The sequence below is a fragment of the Anticarsia gemmatalis genome, chromosome 20, assembly GCF_050436995.1.
Source record: "Anticarsia gemmatalis isolate Benzon Research Colony breed Stoneville strain chromosome 20, ilAntGemm2 primary, whole genome shotgun sequence".
In the NCBI taxonomy this organism is placed as follows: Eukaryota; Metazoa; Arthropoda; class Insecta; order Lepidoptera; family Erebidae; genus Anticarsia; species Anticarsia gemmatalis.
In genome coordinates this window covers 3,936,040-3,959,658 of record NC_134764.1, presented here as the reverse complement: position 1 = coordinate 3,959,658, position 23,619 = coordinate 3,936,040, and the positions used below count along the sequence as shown (strand labels likewise).

The following is a 23,619-nucleotide window of genomic DNA, read 5'->3' as shown; positions in this document are numbered from 1 at the left end:
AGTTTGAAGGAAGCAATAACAACCATCAGAATAATCAGACTTGTATATTTTGTAAATACTTTTTCAAACCTAATAAAATACTTAATAACTTTAAACCGCCAATAGTCAAATAACTATACTCACCTCAAGGCATCATGAATTCGTGACAAAGCGGAGTCGTGCACCCAACTATCTACTTAACTGTTATTGTACATGTACCTATACGATAAAGGAAGGCTCTAGATAGTGCACCTAGATGTATTATTTTAAAAACTACTAGGTATATCGATTTTGAAAACTTAAAGCGTCCCCGTTAGTTTCCAAGGATACTGGATCATAACATTCGTGACTATCAAGCGCGCTGCTACCTACTAAGACGGATCTAGAGCAAGCTACGTCTATCTAGAAATAGTAAGTTTGTCAAAAACCTGCATACATCATACAATAAAAGAAGTACCTACATTACAATCACGGTTCTTAGCCTTACCGTTACTCCGTTTAATTGATTTTTGTCGGAATTGCTAGTGGTATATAGTATTATGTTTTAAGAACACAATATAAGATATACAATTTACTGCACCATTTCTAAAACAAATATATTTTTCACAAAATATATACACTATATCTACAGAAATACTGATTCATATTTTTTGGGGTTTATTTTAAGTGATTTTAGGCAATGTCAACAATAGATAGATCACATAGATATCAGCAAGGAGTCGATATGTACAAATTTTGAATTGACCGCTTTTATTACGAATTTTATAAAACTGATCTTTGTTTATTCGACTAATATATTATTATTTTCCATTACCACATTTTTTTATTAGTTGGCAACACCAAGAATTATTATGTCATCGCGTTCCAAGTCTTTTCTAAAATAAATTATAAACTTAAAGCATTCCATTGACGTTTCATTGTGGACACATGGGTTTTGTGTACTTTGTGCAAGTTTTTAAATAATTCAAATATTTAATATTACGTTGAGATATGGACGAAGATGAGATATATTCGGAAGTGTGTAGATTATGTCTGCAAGAATCTGGATCTACAGATTTATTTGAGAATGAAGACTTGGTTCTAGACGTTCTTCTGTGTACCGGAGTAAGAGTATGTAACAATAACAACACATTATACAATAATAACATGTTTAGTGAACATTACTGACTAAATGTATAACTTAAACCTTTTTACTGTTTATTTTAAGATCACATATTCTAGTCACCTGCCTCGAAAGATATGCTCACAATGTCTGGAAACTGTAAAAAGTGCAAAACAATTAAGGATATTAGTTGAGGCAAATGAATTGCGGATAAGAAATATATTTGCCAGCCAAAATAATTCAGATGAGACCGATGAGGTATGTCCTACATTTTCACTTAGAAGTTGCTTTCATGTGTTATTTTTTTGATTTGAATCATAACAGACTTTGATCATGTCCTTTACAGACCCAGAATCTTGAGGAAAATGTGCCAAATGTGTCAAACAGTAACAATGACCCACATAGTGACTTTAATGGTATCCCTGATGGTGCAGAAGACACACATTATGAGACAGTAAAAAGACGGAGATCAAGCTCTCCTGAAAAAGTATGAATCTATCTAAAAAAATACCAAATATTAGTCTATCGATCAGTAAATAATAAACAAGTGTGCATGTGAAACAAAATAAAATTTGAAATAGTCCCCTTATTACATCCATACCTCGGGTATCTACTATATTGTTAGACATAGATACAGATACTCTGTATGAATAAAAAATAATGCAGTAACATTAAATGCACAGTTTATTTTTTAAATGTTCTGTTTCTTTTAGAGTAAGAATGAAGTAATGAAGAAGATTGCTGTAAGGAAAGATTTACTGATTTCTTCTCAGAATGTGGTATGTAAAGTTTCATGATATTCCTTTTAAACTAACTATGAAACCCAGAAACTTGATTTAATTTGATTTTCCAGACTTCCCCAGGAAAGGACTACAAATACATAGAAGGTACTAAATATGGAATATCAAAAAATTACACCGTCACTAACAATGCTGATGAAGTGGCTGTGACTTACACTTGTGGAGTAAGTACCTATGAATATATCATCTTAATATTATAATTCTTTTATAAAGTCTCCCACATTTGTTAAACAGACAACAGACAGACTAGGCCTATGCCTGTCTGTTAGTGTCTGTTTAACTCAAAATGTATTGTCAAGGTTTTCAAGGAATTTTCACCAATACACACTGATTCTCAAGGATATTAGAGTATAGTTTTAGTCAGTATAGGTGCTGAAGGCCATTGGTTTGTATTAAAATCTTTCTACAAACCCTTGTACTGTTGACTATAAAATAGTTTTTATTTATTCAAACACTACTTCTAATTCAAAATTATCTTGATTTGTGTTTCAGTTATGCCCCAAGTCCTTTCCAACATGGAAGAAGGTGTACTGTCACCAGCGGTCCCACAATAAGACAATAGTTTGTACAGTAGATGGTTGTGGCAAGAAGTTCGCGACGAAGGGTGATGTTGAAAAGCACATGCGCACGCACACGGGTGAACGGCCATTCAAATGCCCAGACTGCACTAGCACATTTACTCAACGCTGTTCTCTACGAGCGCACTATGAAGCATTGCATGAGTCATGACCCCACAAACGCAGACTTAGAACTCGAGCTCGTGACTAAGTACCAACAGCCGCGCAGATCAAGTTCTGAGGTTAAGCTACACTTGCCGAGGTTGTTCCCTGGATGGGTGATTATTTTAAACGTATCGTATACCAGCGTTTTTGAAGCCACGTCAAATCGTGGGTCCCCACTGTCAATTTTAAAGTACTTTGACAGTTGTTACCTATAGTCAGAAGCTTGAAAATCTGACAACTAGTCTTAGCGAAGATTGGGTTACAAATCAGGTATCTGGGCCGTGGAGGTCCGATAGGCAGTCTCTTCATGTAAATTACTGATATTCAGCTGCATGCATAGCTGCATGTTGTTGACTCCAACATACTTTTGAAGAAAGGCTAGGCTATTTGACATTGTACATCCTCTCATCAAACAATCTGATCTCACGGGCACGGTGTTTGTACAGCCGCCATGCTTCGTCCCCGAGCGATAGGCGCGATATGAAACGCGGCTTACGATAGGCAATCGTAAGTTGTGCATGCATGCTAAATACAGTGTGCTGACTTATAACGAACAATCTTCTGACTTTGAATGTTATACTAGTTTTAAGCAAATGTGTACATGAAAGAATAAGTGCTATTATGTATGCATATTTTTACCTGTAACTAAATGGATTTTATGGCCAAAAAATGTGATTTTAATTTATTCGTCCATGTTTTTACAGGGTATACTAATCTTATCGTGTCATACTTTTTTATACATAATACACCTACATTACTTTTACGTAAAAGTAATAAAGTTTCAATAGGATTTTACTCCCTTGTAAGACCTTAAATAAAAAAAAACTTTTAAAATAATTTGTTTTATTTTGATATAATAGTTTACATACAGGATGATAAGAGTATTTACATATATCTATATTACATAATATGTTAGGCCTATGATAATAGACATAATCATTTTACATACAAGACTAATAAATAAGTAATTATAAAAGTATTTTGGTGCTAGTAAGTCGAAAAGACATAACAATGTATTAAAATCACATTCACATGTGAACCACACTCCCCAGAACTCTCGAAAATGTATTTAACCAAAAATTTACCAACAACTTAAATATAGAATTTTAAAATGCTTTAATAACAACTAAAGTCGTGTCCAGTCTGAAATGATAAAATAATGATCAACAGCTTATTGTCAATATTAGTTTCAATTATCAGCGAAATTACATTGGATTAATATCACGAAACTAGAAAGACGTAACGTTTTAATCATATTATCATTGATAACTGGACACTATAATAATAAATCACGGTACATCTTAACCCATTCAGTGCCGTGCACGCCCATCGGCGGGTGAAACGTTTTTACTGACACGCCGAGCCCGCCCATGGGCGGTTGGATTTTAACCTCCGATATCTAAGCCAATAACCATTAGAAAAATGAAAGATTTTGTGAAATGATTCGTTTTACTAAAATTTATTCGTTATCAAAACGGCCTGCAGATATCTCAGGTTTGGAAAAAAGTCAATTCCGACTTTTCATGCCGAACCCGCCCATGGGCGGGCATAACACTTATTCAGGATTTAACAACCTTTTGTGAAATTAGATAAGAACTATAATTTTAACTAAAATTTTATAATTATAAATTTTAACTAAAATTAAGTTACCTTTAATAGAAATTGATGTTGTTTTGCGTCGATAAAATATAATAAGAAGATTTATAACCTACACGCATAAAAAAAATGTTCTGGCCAGAAGCGCAAACAAATATCGCACGAGCTAAATCATTTTGCACGAAAAAACAGCAGACATAATGATCATGGTAGGACCCAGAAGTCATAAACCATATTTACCTGTGTATAACAAATTCAGTTGTATTGTCTGAACAAAAGAAAGAAAATATTACATATAGTAAATAGGAGGAACGATAAAAATTTATTGTAAGCAAATTTGCATAATGTACTTTTTTTAACTAAGTATGTAATTTAATGTACCCAAGGATTGACGACACCTGACAATTAAAAAAGGCACATATATGTGGGTTTTTAAAAGGCCTAATAGATTTCTTTACATATATATTAGCTTAATTTTTAGGATTGTATGATTTTGATTCATCTTAGATTAATTAAGTGAGAGTTATGCCTTAACTTCATGCTCCATTTCTATTTCAGCTAATAACCAATAAAACTGTCACAATTTTATCACAAATATCGCAGGAAACTTCACATACACGCTTTAAACACGGTACAGTACATGTAAACTGAACATGTGAAACGGTTTATGTCGAAATCTACAGCTACATGCCAAAAACGCCGATGGGCGGGCAAGGATACTTAATCGAGATGCCGGACCCGCCGATGGGCGGGCTGATATCATAATACAGCGGAATCTGGGTAATGTCGTTAATTTTCAGCTAGGCAGTGAATGGGTTAAAGTAAAAGCAACAGAATCCCGAAACAATCAGTCGAATTGTCACAATCGCTCTCACTTGCACATCACACCGCGGTACGTTTAGCGAGCAACAGTGACGTCATATTATCGTGTCTGTGAACTGTAACCATTTGAGTTTTACGGTTAATATTATGAATAGTATCTGTATCACCAGACATTTTAGTTACACTTTCATTTAATTGATACATTTCAATTGCATAGTCATTTTTCACATGGATTAGTCAATCCTCATTCTGAAAGAAGACCTGTGCTCTGTTTAATTATATTATCAACCTGCTTATATTCTCATCAATAAAAAGCAGTCTGACCTTTCAATAGACATGTTAAACCTTCTCTGTTTCCATGCTGAACAGTGAAAAACCCAGAAATGCTTAAAAGAGCAATCAATTAAGTATTTATCATGGATAAATTAGGAACTCGATAACTTTCATCCTCACCACAAGAGAGATAGACTTTATGATGTGAGATCTACAGTTTAGAAGTACAGTTGAAGGACACTATAACGATGTAACCAAGCACTCACTACATACGGCAGTAATATCATTCACTCACTCAGTCGTCATAGAATGCGTTAGTGGAATGCGTAGAGTAGCAGTAGGAACGTGCACACGGCCACCACGAGGCCGAGGATCAAGGAATCGCGGCGCTTGCGAGCGTTGATCCGGTACATTAGACTGTTCAGCATTGGGAATCTGAAATTTAATATGGGTTCGTCATTGTTATAGAACATTTCAGTACTGTGTAAAAGCAAAACGAGAAAATTTCGTCTCAGTAGATTCAAAGCAAGCTGTTTTGAAGTTAAAATTATATTTCGGCGATAATACTTATATCTGTCTGCATCCCCCATAGATTGATTGGGAGAGAATTACGTCTGCCTTGTGCAATGTATTCGCATGAAGTTTAAATAAATAAATTAAAATAATATCAAAATGTTTACCTGTTGGTAATGTTATTGAAGGTGGTCTGCATCCGTTTAAAGGTTTGTCGCTGCGAGGCGAGGTGGTCGCGCGCCTCCATTGCTATGTTGATTTGTTCATCCACCAGTATATGAGAACTATCACAACAAACATTTTGTAAGACACTTGCAATATCCACAAAAACAGCCACAGAGTTAATATATATTACATATAAAATACAACTTTTGGTACAAACTCTTGGAGGTAAAAGATTTCAATTTCACGTCATGCCGTTAACAGGCATGAATAACAATTCGAAACAAACAGATTATATTATTATTGAGTTTATAAGTAGGAACAGTTATATAATATATAAAATATGTATATACCTGTGTAGATGATTGGCCTCCTTGCTGTACTGGTCGCGGCGACTGAGGCCTATGGTGGCGGCGGGCGGTGGACTGCCGCCGCGGAGTAATTCTTCACGCTCACGCCGCGCGCTTACTCTCGCTGACGTCTTAGAGAACTCTTGTTGATAGTCCTATCAACAACAAAAAAATATTTATGACGCACAAGATGTGCAATTTTGTTTTAGAAGCTTAAATAGGCAGGAGCTAGGTTTGCAATGACCAAATTAGTCCAGTAGATCCATCTACAGGGTCCACCTTAATACTACTAGGTACTTTAAATTGGAATTAAATTTGATTGTTTACTCACCATAAGTATTTCTCTATGCCTTTTAATAGTGTGCATTGTAGCTGTGCCACTTGGTGCCAAGTCTGCCATTTTGTCATTTATTGAGGATAACTGAAATATAACAGATAAATAGTAAATATAGTAGATGTGAATTATTACAAATATTATCTTGGTTCTTCAAAGACCATTAATGAATCTAGACAATTATTAATACGCATATGACATGCAACAGGACACTAGTATAAAATCAGATCCTTTTCCCTTATGGGAGTCTCCGGCTTTACCTATGAAATTCTTATACTCTTCTTGACTCAACAATGAATTAAACAAATACCTTGTTAAGTAACTGTTGCAGCTCCATGGACATGGTGTCAAACATATCATCACTGTTTATTAGAGGCACACTCTCTGAACTGAGCCCTGAGCTTGCTGAGCTCACACCCAACTTGCTAAATGCTACTAACTTCACATCTATATCATTTTCTAGGAGACGGGCTTGTTTTCGCAAATCTGAAAGATATATAAAGTTTAAAACAAAATTCTATGAAATGTTTTCTTATTTTATAAATCCGACTGCAGTTTCAACATTTATTTGTGTGGTTAATATATTATAAAAAGACGAAATATCTAATATGGAAGAATGTGTTGAAGTTAAGGCATGTATGGATTGGCTACCTATCTCCTTCTAAATGTATTGTAATTTGAAATACAAAAATTATATTTATATCATAGTATAATCACAATCAGCATAGTCTGATGTTTATCAGTTGTATGAAATATTTTTGTTTATCATCTATGTCAATGATAATAACAGAGTAGGAACCATCAACCACACTAATAGTTATAGAATTACAAATTATATATCAATTTAAGAAATATCATATGAAAACAACAATTTTATTATACTGAATACGTGTTTTTGTAAAGAAAACTTCATATATAGACGGCAAAAAATACTGTTGGATTTACGAGAATAATCAATTTCACGATTTAGACTGAGGATGTTGCTCAGGGATTTTTGGAATCTGTTGAAACTTGCAAGAGAAATTCAGTACAATGCTATTATGTTCCTATGTTGATACATTTTACATTGCAACGTCACAAATCTCGGGCAGGTGAACCGGTACACAACGGGCTTCATACGCACCTTCCCACGACGAGCCCGTCATTGTAGACATAACTGATTAAAACAATGAAATAATCTTAATAAAACACAATATTTATGCTTAATTTCGCATTGGATAAACTTAAAAATCTCCTTCTGATCACTTTTGACTCATTCGAAGCGAATTGACAATAGTGACATATTTGACACTCTTGACAGACATTTTTTGTGTTTTGACTTTTATCCTATCCAAGTAATAAACTGCGTTTAATGTTTTGAAGTGATTTGGTGTTAACATCTGTCTATTTCGAAGTGAAACAGAAATATTTATTTTATACGTGAGCGAAAGAAGAAGCTGGAAAATAAAGCTATAAGTTACTAGGTCATATTTACAGGGCCTTGTAACAGTCTCCTTGCCAGGTGTATAATGATTTTTAGTTGTTAGGGAATTTTAGAGATTGATCTATTATTTATTAGAATTTAACATGAGCTTTCCCAGTCACTAAGTTTTGTGCTATCGAATCATATCCAGTTGTATCCGTTATTAAGTTACTGTCAACTGTCATCCTATTTTTGGGCACTGAAATTGATGCACGGATAACTAATAGTATTTGGTTAGTCGATTCTTAAATCATTTTACTCACGGTCAAGTTTATCATTTTGTCTCTAATGTTGCTGATAGCTTGAAATCTTTTATTCGCACGATTGAAACAAAAATAAATAATTTACTGCACGTTGAAATATGTTTACATAGGTATAGGTGACAATACAAACATCTCTTTCTGTCATAATGATCATCCGCTATGGAAGAAAGAGATAGACGTCTATCTACAATCTAATGTGCCGATCTACCTATGTAAATTACATTTTAATGTAAGAAGTAAGGTTGCGGTCGAATAATTTTACATTTTTTATTAGAAACTTATCCATAAACATTAGGTATCCGCTGTATAAGTTCACATTGAATCTATTGATAATGTCCTTTCCATCTCGCTGGATAGTTTCGAAATACAACTATGAAAAACTTCAACAAAGCACAATGTGCACTCTATGTACTAAGTAATAAGGTCCATGTTGACTGCAAAGTTCCAAGTAAACTTTATCGAACATATTCAACCATTACCTATCCCTTTCACACGAGTGGTGATTTAGGCAAACGAAACCACTTATTCGCTCGCTCTAATTTCGTCACCCCACCCATCGTCATGGTCTTTCTTTCTTATTTGGTTTTGTAAGCGACTACTGGTGAATTTTATTGTTACTGTCAATATATTATAGTGTCCTAAATACTATAGCTCTGATTTAGGCTTAGTTATTAAAATGTGTACCAATTAACAATTGGTTGTTGCAATGTGTTGATATTGTGTTGTGAAAATCTCTATCGTACAACAAGGACGAAAACATCTTCGTAGTGCAGCCCAACATGGCTGCTAATATTGCTAATAAACTACAAACTTTGAAATTCGAGAAAATATGTCGAGCATGTTTGGAAATAAAAAAGGACATGAGACCTCTGTTCGAGCAGCTGACAGCGACAATGCTGATGGGCATATCAAAAGTGCAGGTGAGATGACAAATTGTTGAGATATTTTGGGAATATATTTTTATCTCTTTCGCACCCGCAGAAAAGTCCATATGCGTGTACTCGACGGCAAACGTCCTTTACATCGCGTCATCTTTGTTTAGAAGTCATCAGATATGAACAATTTGGGATTCCTGAGGTGCTGCGTGAATTCTCGACATTTTGTTGAGAAATGTCATTCGTTCTCTTTCTAACATACGCGTCGATACGCATGATGATTGAAACGCTAGTGTTTGTATGTACCTGAAAGACTGAGATGGGTATGGGATCTGTTCGAATGTTATGATGTTGTCCTTTATCAATTAACTTTTTTAATAAGTTATCAGTAAGTTTGAATTCGCGCGTAAACTAGATAAATAACATCGAAATTCTATTTTGAGAGACGAAGATATTTATTCCTGGTACTTTTAAGTAAATATTTTTGCCGGTAAAAAAAGAAAAAAGGTTTTTTTGGATGTATCGGATGTACACACCTAACCGCTATCTCCGCTTGTTAACGATTTTCATTTCCGGAAAACATGGCCCCGTACAGGCATTGATTGGCGCGCCGTTTGATTTACCGTAGCGAAAGATGGAATGCTATTTTTTTAATTTAATCTTATTGTTCGACAGAATAGGTATATTTAAATAAAATCAACCTTGCTAAAATTGTCATACTTAACTTCAAAATAACTTTAAACAACTAAAGTAAAGCATCACATTAAAAAAAAAAGGAACAAAACCTTACCTACCTACTCGTTTTTTGAAGTTGTTTTAATCACTACAATTCATATTTTTCATCATATATTTTAGTTCTAAGTCTAGAAAATATCTTAAAAATCGAATAAGGGAAGGTTCATATCTGACGGAACATGCGTCGCGTATTATCGGGCGCGTAACGCCAGAACAGATAAATGTATAGAAAAACACTTGACCGTTCACACTCAACTGATGATGCGTCGTTACGAATCCCATATTAGGCTACGCCCGACGCATCTTCCGTCAGATGTGAACCGTCCCTAAGAGCTACACTTTCATTGCCTAAATCGGGTGTATCTACCGTAGGTACGTTATACTACAACAAAATATAATTACTAGGTGGAAGTAGGCGACGGTTTGCCTCATCAGCTGTGCCTGCAGTGCGTGCACCAGATATCCAGGTGTCATGCCTTTAAGGAAATGGTTGAAAGGAACGACGCAGCGCTGCGAGAACACGCCAAAGTCCTGGCTGAAGAGGCCTTCAAAAGAGAGGAGGTAATTATGTCACAAATATTTTTTTCATAGTCAGCTGCAAACTCTACTCTCGTACTAACTGGTAAATGAACTAGCCACTCGACCAACGAACCAGTACAGTGGCAAAATTTCTACATAATATCTAAACAAATAAGTGTAAATTCTAGACTATTAGGTCAATAGAAAATTGCATGTGGGGAATAGACAGAATTCTCATGACTCCCATGGGTCGGGTCGTTCTGAACTAGTCAGTCTAGTAGTAGTCAGGATTTAACAACCTAAAGATGCGTTAGAACCTCGGAATGCTCACATAGCTCACTTACAAACACGCAAATCCTAGGAGGTCACGATAGAAACACTCTAAATCATTATCATCATTATATACTTCCGCGATAATATCTAATGAGAATATTTGTTCACGTCAGAAAGATAAAATGCTGGCGCTGAACTGCCAGGAGCCATATATGCAGTACATGGAGGTACCCATCTCGAACCCGAGCCAGATTCTCGAGGGGTTCTTCAACGCCACGCCAGATCCTGTACCCGCTCCCGCAGCCGAACAGGAAGTTAAACATGACTTCGAAGTTGAAAAGGTAAACAGTTATGATAGATGAAACCATATGCTATGTATTTAATCCAAAATATTATTTTGAGGAGGTAAATAATGTTTTTTACATTTTTGCTACCTATCTAATTATGTAATTGGGTAGTTTATCCGCAAAAAAAATCCCTATGGTTTCACTTGTTTTTATACTTTTCTTAAGTCTGATACTTACTTATTTAGAGATGGTGAAACCAAAATTATAGTCGGTAAGTTTTACAGATAACTCTTTGATGGAAAATTACAAATACGTCAATAGATATAAAGATATTCCTTTCCATTAGCTTGAGCCGACACCAACTCCAGCGAAGGACAAGGACGGTCTGAACAGTGACGAGGAGAACTACTTACAACTGGTGGTGTTCCAAGCGACGTCGACTGTGTCCCCCGGCCGCCACGTGTGCAACCTCTGCCACAAGGAGTTCAAGCACCCGCGCTGGCTCAAACAACACATGCGATCACATACTAACTGGATCAAAGCTAACTGCAAGAAACCACCCATGTGCCCTATTTGTGAGAGGACTTTTAAGGTGAGTTTTACTTCTTACAGAACAAAGAACATTGTGAGCGGTGTTCCTTCCTCAATTGTAGTTATTGTTCTTACTTAGTACGCTATGGTTTGAATTGGTTTTCAGCACTTCCCGTCACTTTTTGCGTCTGAATCGGAGTGTACGAACCGCAAGGATATGTTGCTCAGTATTAATTTCCATAGCACAGATATGCTGATTCAAATCCTCACGTTCCGTATGCTTCGATTTCGACGCAGTGAACGCGTAGCATCATAGTAACGTAGCGAATTCTTCTCTAGTGTCATAACCACGAAACTACGAAATAACCATTAAAATTTTATGCTGTTGATGTTGGTAAGGTAAAAATAATGGGTGATACATTATGCGTTTGCATGTGCAGGGTCCGGGCATGCTAAAGATGCACATGCGCACGCACGAGCAGCGCGCGCCCAAGCAGCCCACGTGCTCGGTGTGCCAGCGCACGTTCGCCAGCAAGACGCTGCTGTACCGCCACCGCCAGACGCACTTCGAGCAGAAGACGCACCTGTGCTCCGTCTGCGACAAGCGCTTCTACAGCGGCTACGCGCTGCGCTCCCACATGGCGCGCCACCGCGGCGAGCGGCCCTACGTCTGCTCCACCTGCAACAAGAGCTTCTACAACCCCACCGACCTCAAGGTACGACACCACTACCGTGTTACTGCTACACGATACACGCCAAGCAGCCCACGTGCTCGGTGTGCCAGCGCACGTTCGCCAGCAAGACGCTGCTGTACCGCCACCGCCAGACGCACTTCGAGCAGAAGACGCACCTGTGCTCCGTCTGCGACAAGCGCTTCTACAGCGGCTACGCGCTGCGCTCCCACATGGCGCGCCACCGCGGCGAGCGGCCCTACGTCTGCTCCACCTGCAACAAGAGCTTCTACAACCCCACCGACCTCAAGGTACGACACCACTACCGTGTTACTGCTACACGATACACGCCAAGCAGCCCACGTGCTCGGTGTGCCAGCGCACGTTCGCCAGCAAGACGCTGCTGTACCGCCACCGCCAGACGCACTTCGAGCAGAAGACGCACCTGTGCTCCGTCTGCGACAAGCGCTTCTACAGCGGCTACGCGCTGCGCTCCCACATGGCGCGCCACCGCGGCGAGCGGCCCTACGTCTGCTCCACCTGCAACAAGAGCTTCTACAACCCCACCGACCTCAAGGTACGACACCACTACCGTGTTACTGCTACACGATACACGCCAAGCAGCCCACGTGCTCGGTGTGCCAGCGCACGTTCGCCAGCAAGACGCTGCTGTACCGCCACCGCCAGACGCACTTCGAGCAGAAGACGCACCTGTGCTCCGTCTGCGACAAGCGCTTCTACAGCGGCTACGCGCTGCGCTCCCACATGGCGCGCCACCGCGGCGAGCGGCCCTACGTCTGCTCCACCTGCAACAAGAGCTTCTACAACCCCACCGACCTCAAGGTACGACACCACTACCGTGTTACTGCTACACGATACACGCCAAGCAGCCCACGTGCTCGGTGTGCCAGCGCACGTTCGCCAGCAAGACGCTGCTGTACCGCCACCGCCAGACGCACTTCGAGCAGAAGACGCACCTGTGCTCCGTCTGCGACAAGCGCTTCTACAGCGGCTACGCGCTGCGCTCCCACATGGCGCGCCACCGCGGCGAGCGGCCCTACGTCTGCTCCACCTGCAACAAGAGCTTCTACAACCCCACCGACCTCAAGGTACGACACCACTACCGTGTTACTGCTACACGATACACGCCAAGCAGCCCACGTGCTCGGTGTGCCAGCGCACGTTCGCCAGCAAGACGCTGCTGTACCGCCACCGCCAGACGCACTTCGAGCAGAAGACGCACCTGTGCTCCGTCTGCGACAAGCGCTTCTACAGCGGCTACGCGCTGCGCTCCCACATGGCGCGCCACCGCGGCGAGCGGCCCTACGTCTGCTCCACCTGCAACAAGAGCTTCTACAACCCCACCGACCTCAAGGTACGACACCACTACCGTGTTACTGCTACACGATACACGCCAAGCAGCCCACGTGCTCGGTGTGCCAGCGCACGTTCGCCAGCAAGACGCTGCTGTACCGCCACCGCCAGACGCACTTCGAGCAGAAGACGCACCTGTGCTCCGTCTGCGACAAGCGCTTCTACAGCGGCTACGCGCTGCGCTCCCACATGGCGCGCCACCGCGGCGAGCGGCCCTACGTCTGCTCCACCTGCAACAAGAGCTTCTACAACCCCACCGACCTCAAGGTACGACACCACTACCGTGTTACTGCTACACGATACACGCCAAGCAGCCCACGTGCTCGGTGTGCCAGCGCACGTTCGCCAGCAAGACGCTGCTGTACCGCCACCGCCAGACGCACTTCGAGCAGAAGACGCACCTGTGCTCCGTCTGCGACAAGCGCTTCTACAGCGGCTACGCGCTGCGCTCCCACATGGCGCGCCACCGCGGCGAGCGGCCCTACGTCTGCTCCACCTGCAACAAGAGCTTCTACAACCCCACCGACCTCAAGGTACGACACCACTACCGTGTTACTGCTACACGATACACGCCAAGCAGCCCACGTGCTCGGTGTGCCAGCGCACGTTCGCCAGCAAGACGCTGCTGTACCGCCACCGCCAGACGCACTTCGAGCAGAAGACGCACCTGTGCTCCGTCTGCGACAAGCGCTTCTACAGCGGCTACGCGCTGCGCTCCCACATGGCGCGCCACCGCGGCGAGCGGCCCTACGTCTGCTCCACCTGCAACAAGAGCTTCTACAACCCCACCGACCTCAAGGTACGACACCACTACCGTGTTACTGCTACACGATACACGCCAAGCAGCCCACGTGCTCGGTGTGCCAGCGCACGTTCGCCAGCAAGACGCTGCTGTACCGCCACCGCCAGACGCACTTCGAGCAGAAGACGCACCTGTGCTCCGTCTGCGACAAGCGCTTCTACAGCGGCTACGCGCTGCGCTCCCACATGGCGCGCCACCGCGGCGAGCGGCCCTACGTCTGCTCCACCTGCAACAAGAGCTTCTACAACCCCACCGACCTCAAGGTACGACACCACTACCGTGTTACTGCTACACGATACACGCCAAGCAGCCCACGTGCTCGGTGTGCCAGCGCACGTTCGCCAGCAAGACGCTGCTGTACCGCCACCGCCAGACGCACTTCGAGCAGAAGACGCACCTGTGCTCCGTCTGCGACAAGCGCTTCTACAGCGGCTACGCGCTGCGCTCCCACATGGCGCGCCACCGCGGCGAGCGGCCCTACGTCTGCTCCACCTGCAACAAGAGCTTCTACAACCCCACCGACCTCAAGGTACGACACCACTACCGTGTTACTGCTACACGATACACGCCAAGCAGCCCACGTGCTCGGTGTGCCAGCGCACGTTCGCCAACCCCACCGACCTCAAGGTATGATATTCAACCACTGCCTGGACATCAGTTCACTCTACTCGATTCTTCAGATCATTATCCGGCCAATGCGTCGTTATACGTTTACCTCACTAACTAGTTGGCTGGGTAGGAAACGATAAAAATAAATTATATTGAATTACATAATTGAGGTTTATTTTAAAGTAAATATAATGGAGTAATTAAATATCATCATCAGAATGTATAGGCATTATACCACACTCTAATTTTTCAAACTTTTCATCTTCCTCCTCTCTCACTCTAAAAGCTTCTTGGAACGCTTTTTTAGTTTTCTTCGTCAAGTATATGGGGAATTCTATTTGAAATCTTAGTATCAAATTACCCTTAGCTCTGTTCGGACAAGCGGGTAGGGGCAGGCCTTCGTCTTCTATGACTTTTTCGTAGGTGGGGGTCACCACGTCTGTTATCTTAACTCTTAGGATCCTGTCATCTAAAGTGGTAAGAGTAACCATAAAGCCGCACAATGCTTCTTGTAGGCTAATATTCTGCGTGTAGAGCAGGTCGCTGAGGCCGGAGCGCACGTACACCTCGTGAGGACGGTCCTCAGTTATAAATATAACATCAGCTGGTATACGCGTAGGTCCCTGGTCTCCCTCCTCCTTGAACCTCACCTCAGTGTTAGGATATATCCCAGCTTTGATCGGTATCGAAAGCACCTTCTCTCTCAGCTTCAATTCCGTACATGTCTCGTCTGTGAAAACCAGTCTTTGTATCTTCATTTTCTTCAACCCGCCTTTGAATACTTCTTCAAGTGAAAGAGCGAGAGGTCGGACTATGGTCGCGTCCTTTTCTTTATAGCCTTTACGTAATGGAGACTCGAACATAGGTGGAGGGTTTTCATAGTAGTCTAAGAGATCGGCGTAAGGGTTGGAAGTGCCAAAGAAGTCATGGAAAGTTCTGAGTGGTTCACCATGGTATGCATACGGATGGATATATTCCGTTGGTCCTGGGATTCCTTTCTTGAGGCCTTCTTCTCCATATTGGTCGTAGACCGCTCGTCTCTTGTGGTCTACCAGCACTTCGTACGCTTCACCTATCAGAGCAAATATTCTCTTCATATTCTCATCATCGTCATGTCTCTCGGGATTGTACTTCAACGCGAGTCGTCTGTACGCTCGTTTAATTTCTAACTGATTACAAGACCTCTTCACGCCAAGAATACCGTAGTAATCGAAACCCATTGTTGTTTTTTTAATGTATATTGTTCAATACAAAAACTAGATAAAAACGCGAGATAGACTGTTTATAACGTCAGATTTGACATGAGTCATCCAAATGTGAAATACATTTTGAAAGGAAGTTTCGATCGCGGAACCAAATAGGATTAGGCCCTTCTCCCATTACGATACTTGTAGGGTACGATACTCGAGTATAATACTAGTTGGATACATGTTCGCTACCCGATGCTCGCATATTATGCAACTTAAAAGTTACTAAATTCATCATTTGTGCAAACTCGTTTTTTGTAGACTGACGTTATGTCGAGCGACTCCAGTGACGATGAAGCTCGAAATACAATGTAATATTGATAATAATAAACCATGTACCTATGTGTACAAAAAACCAACCTGTTATTTGAAATTTGTTACCAATTTCAGCCCAAGTCTTGTCTATTGTATTTTTTCGCATGTATTCGGGTAATTTGTAGTTATATAAACAAGCATATTTTTCAATTTCTTGTACAAACTTAATATTTGTTTCTTGCTCCGCCGCCTTCTTGACGAAACGCGCGAGACGCGACGCACAAGCGACCAACACGGCGGGTATCGCGAGACTAGTCGCGAACGCGTAGAATACCAGTATCGTAATGTGAGAGTCTCCATACAAATGTATGTGAGATACTTCGTGGCGACTAGTCTCCGAGACTAGAGTCGCGCGGGCGTATCGTAATGGGAGAAGGGCTTTAAAGGAATAAGACTGAACCTTATGGTTTAAAGTTCACAAAAAAAAAACAGTTACCTGTAGTTAGACCTTGATTTTTTTTTTAACTGATTTTGATATTAAGTATATTACAAGTTTTCCTTGCGCTGCCGCTATCGCCTGGGTAGTAGGTTATACGACTCATGATCGAGAGGTCTCAGGTTCGATTCCTGGCCCAGGCAACGCTACCCGTGTTTCATGTGTCAACATTGTAAATTTCAAATTCAGGCGCATTCATACATGAAATATATAAATGACGATTTCTTAATGTGATGTTGTTACCCCACAGGTCCACTTCCGCCTGCACACTGGTGAGAAGCCGCTGAAATGTTCGGAGTGCAACAAGACGTTCCGCCGCCACTCGACGCTGTGCCAGCACATGAAGAAGCACCGCGGCATCCGCAACCACGTGTGTACTGTCTGCAACAAGGGCTTCTACGAGGTCTCCAAGCTTAACGCGCATATGAGAGTTCACACGGGTAATTATATTATACTTTACTTATTGATTGAAAATGTACGGTAGGTTTGTGTTTTAACTAAAATGGAAAACAGACTGGTATTTTTTACCTTGTAAAAGTTTATAGGTAGGTAGAGCTTGAACGCCATTTTTATACAAGATTGATTGATAGACGGGCACGCTCGTGTTCGTTAGGACGATGTTAGCACACCGATGTGAAGTTGTATCGCAAAAATCTACGATGCTTATATTCATTGCTGAACGATGTCATATATGCGATGTACGTGTCATTCTATTCCTGTGTTGAAATCTCTCCTTTAGTGCCCTAAATATAAATAATTGATGCATTGTGACTATGATAAGTAATTGATGCATGTTGTGGTGCAGGCGAGCGGCCGTACGAGTGTCAGTTCTGCTCTCGTCGCTTCGCGCAGCAGTCGGCGCTGATCTACCACCGGCGCACGCACACGGGCGAGAAGCCCTACTGCTGCAAGCTGTGCTCGGCGCGCTTCACCACCTCCTCCGCCAGGAACAACCACATGGTCACGCACACCGGCAACAAGAGGTAACCATCACTCTTATTCTTTGTCTTTAAAATTTTTGACGGTGTTCCCTGGCACAATGGTTAGTGCGACCGACACGCTACAAGGGCTGAGATCGTAGGTTCAAACCCAGGTGTAGAAATATTTTTGCAATCCACAAAATACTTGTTTTGGGTCTGGTTAACTTTGTATGTTTTGAAAATCCTCGCGCGCAAGAGCAATTCTGAGTGTAAAACTGCAATAGTAACCTTTTCATAACAAAGATTCAATTCTGTATTTTTTGTAGCATATTTTAGAGTGACTTGCACGTTGTTGCATTACATGTAATGTTTTTAATCAAAGTGTATTATGTGTGGTCAGGTTCGTGTGCCCGGTGTGCTTCAAGGGCTGCACGTCCCGCACGGAGCTGCGCGTGCATGCCAGCAAGCACACGGGCGAGAAGCTGTTCGAGTGCGAGACGTGCGAGCAGCGGTTCAGCTCCGCCTCCTACCTGGCCGTGCACCGCCGGTACCACTCCGGAGAGATGAAGTACCACTGCAACGTCTGCGGGAAAGGTACCTCACTGCTTACTATACGTGTCTCAAATCAATGTAAAATTAAACTGTACTAATATTATCATACGAAATTTGGGTGTCTGTGTCTGTTGTTTTAATGGTTAAATCAACTTAAATCTAATAAGAAAAATGTGTAAAGATGAAGAAAATGACGAGAGATCTAGAATAGGCTACTTTGTTAAAAAACCTATGAAACTCTTCGCGTAATCAGAACCGTGCAGTTCGGCTATTATAATCTTTATTAACCTTACACATTTTCAAACCACCTAGATAGCTAATTAACCAGCAATGCGCATTTAATTAGATACTTTGTACTTTGTAACTGAATTACTAAGCTAATGTTTAATTATTGTGTCAGGTTACATCGAGTCAAGTTCGTACAAGAAGCACATGAAGACCCACGACGCGAAGGCGGAGAGCGCGGCGCCACCGGCCACTGACGCTGAGCCCGCCGCCGACACCACCACCACCACGTCACCCACCACCACACAAGGTACCTACTGACTACAACAACTATTGTTTTAATATGCACATCGATATTGGACTATGGCAGTTCATTTAAGAACTAAACAATATTTGCTAGAGTATGCGCGACTGTTGTACATAGTTTTCGGGTGGGAATATCGAGTCGGGTCTCAAATTGTATCTGAGATTTGTTAAAAACTTTTCAATGAGTAACGGGCACTTGGACGTTGAGGTTATACACCTCCCTGCCTAGAAAGAGCGTGTATCACTCGCCTTTACTTTAGTCTATCTACCATACTAATAAATTATGAAACCCATGAAAAAGTAAATAATACTGATGAAATATATACAAAACAGACTAGGCTACAAAAAATCTCTGCGCCATTTTGAACGTGGGAACCAAGTCATTTTGTTTATCGGATTCTTCCGCTCGCACTTTCATGTTGTCACATTCCTTTAGTAGTTTTGGTAGTTTACACGTTTGTAACGGCCTGAGTATAGTACCAAATTTAGCGAATAATACAAGGTCATTAATTCATCATTAAAGTAAATATTTAACGATACTTTCAATCATCCAGGTCAAACTCAGAACCAAGTCCAGATCCAAGTGCAAGGCTGCGAGCAGGCGCTGCAGCTGCAGAGTCAGGGCGACGTGACGCAGCAGAAGAGGTACAAGTGCGGACACTGCGTCAAGACATACATGTATCTACACAACCTCAAGAAACACATGCAGTTGCACGAACAAGTTAGTATTCTAATATAATAGTTGTTTATATAGAAACGTGCAGAACCCACTGTTGATAACATTATGTATGTTTCGTTGGCGCCAAATAATTCATAATTATTGGCCTGTATTCATCTATTGCAGATGATTAGGGTAGCGTCAAGTATAATTCGTGCACTTTCGTTCGTGGATTAAAAGTGCCAGAAGAACATGAGGCGCAACCATCTCATCAAATAATTACAACCTTACCTACTTCCTTTACTTCTGATTCAAAAATTTGGCGTGTATTATACCATGCATATCGATGATTTCATTAGAGTACCAAAGTAAATATTCAAGCTAACCAACGTTTTATATCTACAGGAACGGTCCCGCAACTCGGAACAAATAATCTTCGTCCAACAACAGCAGCAACAGCCGCAGCGGCAACAACAACAAGTCCAGCAGCAACAACAACAACAGCAACAACAGCAGCAGCAACAGCAACAGCAACAACAGTTGGTGCAACAACAACATCGACAACAATTGCAGCAACAACAACAAGTCCAAGTGCAGCAACAACAAGTGCAAGTTCAACAACAACAAGTAAATACAACTTCATTTTGTTTTTATATTAGTCTCATAACATCACAACATGTATTGTATTGAAGACAGATTTATTAGATTTTAATTTTAAAGTAAACATTACAAATCTATAATGTATTTAGTTAAAAAGTTTTAGATTTAAATTATGTCAAAAATATTGAACACATTTCTTATTCGTAAAATAATTCGAAACAGACTTATCGTTTCACTCTAATAAAACATATTAACTTCTTCGATAGTTAACTTTACAATCCTATCCATTAATATGTATAAGTTGCTTAATAACTTTACAATAATACTCGTCCATGATTTAGGTTTCAGTGACAAATGCGCTTGTGTCGCAGGTGCAACAACAGCAGGTGCAACAACACCATCAACAACAACAGCTGCAACAGCAGGCGGTGCTGCAAGTCGGCAACGTGCAACAACTCGCCGTGCCGATACACGCACAACATGTGCAACAAGGCATCACTGTCTCTGGTGTACAGGTAATTAATCATTATTTATTTTATATACCTGTTTATTATATCAATTTATGTACAGTCAACCTGGGTAACTTTGAATCATTTGGGTAACATTGACAGTGGGAATTGGAACTAGTTTCGATTATTTTTTCACATGAAACCAACACAATTGATAAAAGTTTGCAAAACTAAAATAAACCTTTATCAATTGTGTTGGTTTGATATGAAAAAATAATCGAAACTAGTTCATGTTCTCACTGTCAATGTTACCCCAATGATTCAAAGTTACCCAAGTTGACCTTACCATAAATAAAGCTGTCGTAGGTGATCCTTAGACTGTTATGATAGACTTATTAATGCTTATTATAAATGTGACGGTCTGTTACGCTTTTATTTGGTAACCAGCTAAATCGATTTTGATGAAATTTGTAATGGAGATAGTTAAGATCAGACAGGGAATCCCGGGGATTAAACATATGCTAGATCATAGATTATATGGTTTCCAATAAGTTCAATAGTTTCACAAGTAACGAACAAGCAAAGTTTACTTTAGTTTCATTGTCAGATTAGCTGGCGTTATTACGAATACGCTTTATATAGTTGAAACTAATAAAACATATGACTGTTATAAAATGTGTGTGTATGCGTAGGGTCAGCACCCATACCCTGTGATATCATCAGTGCAGTCGCTGCAACTGCAGCAGACACAACAGGTTAACACGGTACTAATATTAATTATTTATTATTTCGCCTTACTATTCTATCATTTTGTTTTGGTTCTTTTCCTTTTAATTAGAACGTGGATTAGAGATTTTATATAGCAATGATGTATGTTTGTTGTTACAGCAACAGCCCCAGCAACTACAAGTGCAGACGATACAGATACACCCACAACATCAACCAATACAAATACACGTAAGTCAGAGTTCTTTTCTCGTAATACTGTCCGTTTCGAAGTGTTAAGTTTTCGAAGGATTCCTTTTCTCTTATGCTGAAACTGCCGGTAACACATTGTCACAAAAAAAATCATGTATGCCAACGACGTTAGTGTAGGAAGAAAGTAAGCTTTTACTTTCATGATGCAGACTTTTTAAGCCGGATATTTAATATTGATCATATTTGTCTTTTATCCTTAGGCGGTTGGTGTGCAACAAGTGCAACAACAACAACTTCACGTTGCTACATCCACGTGTCAGACCATGCTGCCCAATATACTGCAGGTAAGATGAGAGGACTGACATAACTGCTAGCGCTCACCGAATCAGCGCTAACATTTTTTTAAAATGAAGAGTAGAGAGATGTCTCTATTCTGGGTTCAAATTTCTTATTTTGTCCCTCATAAGTATATTATGAATGTCTAATGTATAGGTATAGGCAACAAATTGTGTTGATATAATTACGGCTGGGAATGGCCTATTACTTACGTTAAGTACACGTAGCTTACTGGGTACTGTTGTTACAGTTGCAGCCGGCGACGGTGGCTGTGTCGGGGCTGAGCCAGCAGGAGCTGGGCGGCGTCACGCACCGCATCATCCTGCAGCCGCAGCCTTCCGCCGCGCACCCCGCCGTCTACACCATACATCACTAACATTAATACATCACCTATCGGACGCCACTACACACTATCTTCCCACTATCTAACACAAAGGAATGGTGGTTAATATTCACGAATTATTTTAAAGATTACATAAGTGGCGTTATTTCGTCTCTGTCTACCCCTATGGGAAAAAGGCGTGATATTATGTATGCATTATTTAAGTATATTGTTATTTCTGTATATAGTTAGTACTTTGGAATTGATTAGAATTGATATGGCGTAAAATTAATAATGAGTCACACCAGCACATCAAAATATGACTATTAAACATACTGTATTTAATTTGTGTACTTATGCTGATAATAATTGTTTTTGTTTTATCAAAATCGGGTCAAAATTACCGAAGTTACAGCGTTATAAAGTTTCACTGCTTTTTTAAATTTGCGTTGCTTCGCGCGCTATGCGCTGACGTCATGTCGTGACAGACACGCTTGTTCGACTGCGGGTGATGCGGAGTTTTGATTTGAAAAGTGATTTGCATTTAATATTTAAAGAGTCTGTGTATGTGTATGTGTTATAAATTTAATCATCGTGTTTTCTGTAAGATAAGCCTCCACTAAGATATCCTCGATCTCGATCGCCACGCACACAATCATCAACTAGACCCAGGTAAAGTTGAACTCGTATACTACTAATAATATTTTTGTGTGTAGTTAACAATAAAATTGAAAGTTTGTTACAACTGGCATTACAAATAATGAGTGTTACGTACCTACCAAGTGTAAATTTGGAAAACATAGTTTTAAAATAATATTATAAAAAAAAATTTTGACCCCTGCCTCTGACTTTAGTCAGGTTGATGGCTATCATACGAACGCATGAATCTACTCTGTAGGTAGTCTTATATGATTGGGTGGTAATGAGAACTTTTAATTAAACTAACATTTTAATTTTGATATTATAAGATTTAATAAACATGGGTTCTTTTTTCAAAACAAAAAACCAACGCCAACTCAACCGCCGCGCTCGGCTCGCCGCCGCCTGTGAGGTCATTGAACTGCTCATTAAATAGTATCAACTGTTTAGTAGAAGTTCATTGCTAGGTAGGTATGAACATGATATAGGATCTTGATCTTGAGGAAGTGTTCAAAAGGCAATAAACTTCTATTTAACATTTGCGCTTGACAGTATCTGAACCGGGCTTTAAGTTTTAGATTAGGTGTCTTTTGCAAAAATATAAAACAGTTTACATGGTACACAAAAAAACAATTTTTGGGG

General features: G+C 40.6%; 3 protein-coding genes and 1 pseudogene across 9 annotated transcripts; 2 read left to right on the top strand and 2 right to left on the bottom strand.

The window, feature by feature from the left end:
• Window positions 1-853: 853 nt before the first annotated feature.
• On the top strand, window positions 854-3,436 carry LOC142981850 (uncharacterized). The gene is made up of 6 exons (XM_076127987.1): window positions 854-1,089; window positions 1,187-1,339; window positions 1,428-1,568; window positions 1,795-1,860; window positions 1,935-2,045; window positions 2,374-3,436. The coding sequence occupies exons 1-6, from the start codon at window positions 970-972 to the stop codon at window positions 2,608-2,610; spliced, it is 828 nt and encodes a 275-aa protein (XP_075984102.1). The 5' UTR covers window positions 854-969; the 3' UTR covers window positions 2,611-3,436.
• A 22-nt stretch (window positions 3,437-3,458) lies between these two features.
• On the bottom strand, window positions 3,459-7,941 carry Gos28 (golgi SNAP receptor complex member Gos28). The gene is made up of 6 exons (XM_076127988.1): window positions 7,777-7,941; window positions 6,964-7,139; window positions 6,651-6,740; window positions 6,323-6,474; window positions 5,975-6,091; window positions 3,459-5,729 (listed from the first exon to the last, which is right to left on the bottom strand). The coding sequence occupies exons 1-6, from the start codon at window positions 7,805-7,807 to the stop codon at window positions 5,609-5,611; spliced, it is 687 nt and encodes a 228-aa protein (XP_075984103.1). The 5' UTR covers window positions 7,808-7,941; the 3' UTR covers window positions 3,459-5,608.
• Window positions 7,942-8,838: 897 nt separating this feature from the next.
• LOC142981848 (uncharacterized) lies at window positions 8,839-23,164 on the top strand. 7 transcript variants are annotated; one of them, XM_076127986.1, is made up of 16 exons: window positions 8,867-9,298; window positions 10,394-10,549; window positions 10,954-11,121; window positions 11,414-11,659; window positions 12,039-13,910; window positions 17,303-17,492; window positions 17,858-18,035; window positions 18,373-18,566; window positions 18,925-19,059; window positions 19,610-19,776; window positions 20,119-20,340; window positions 20,655-20,828; window positions 21,455-21,517; window positions 21,651-21,719; window positions 21,941-22,024; window positions 22,267-23,164. In XM_076127986.1, exons 1-16 carry the CDS (start codon window positions 9,158-9,160, stop codon window positions 22,390-22,392), a joined length of 4,185 nt encoding a protein of 1,394 aa, XP_075984101.1. In that variant the 5' UTR covers window positions 8,867-9,157; the 3' UTR covers window positions 22,393-23,164. The 7 variants fall into 7 exon arrangements, with proteins under 7 accessions (XP_075984099.1, XP_075984101.1, XP_075984100.1 ...); XM_076127981.1 differs by lacking the exons at window positions 8,867-9,298; window positions 10,394-10,549; window positions 10,954-11,121; window positions 11,414-11,659 and having other exon boundaries at window positions 12,384-14,974; window positions 20,685-20,828; window positions 21,455-21,526; XM_076127980.1 differs by lacking the exons at window positions 8,867-9,298; window positions 10,394-10,549; window positions 10,954-11,121; window positions 11,414-11,659 and having other exon boundaries at window positions 12,384-14,974.
• LOC142981849 (dnaJ homolog subfamily B member 13 pseudogene) lies at window positions 15,213-16,594 on the bottom strand (annotated as a pseudogene).
• Window positions 23,165-23,619: the final 455 nt, after the last annotated feature.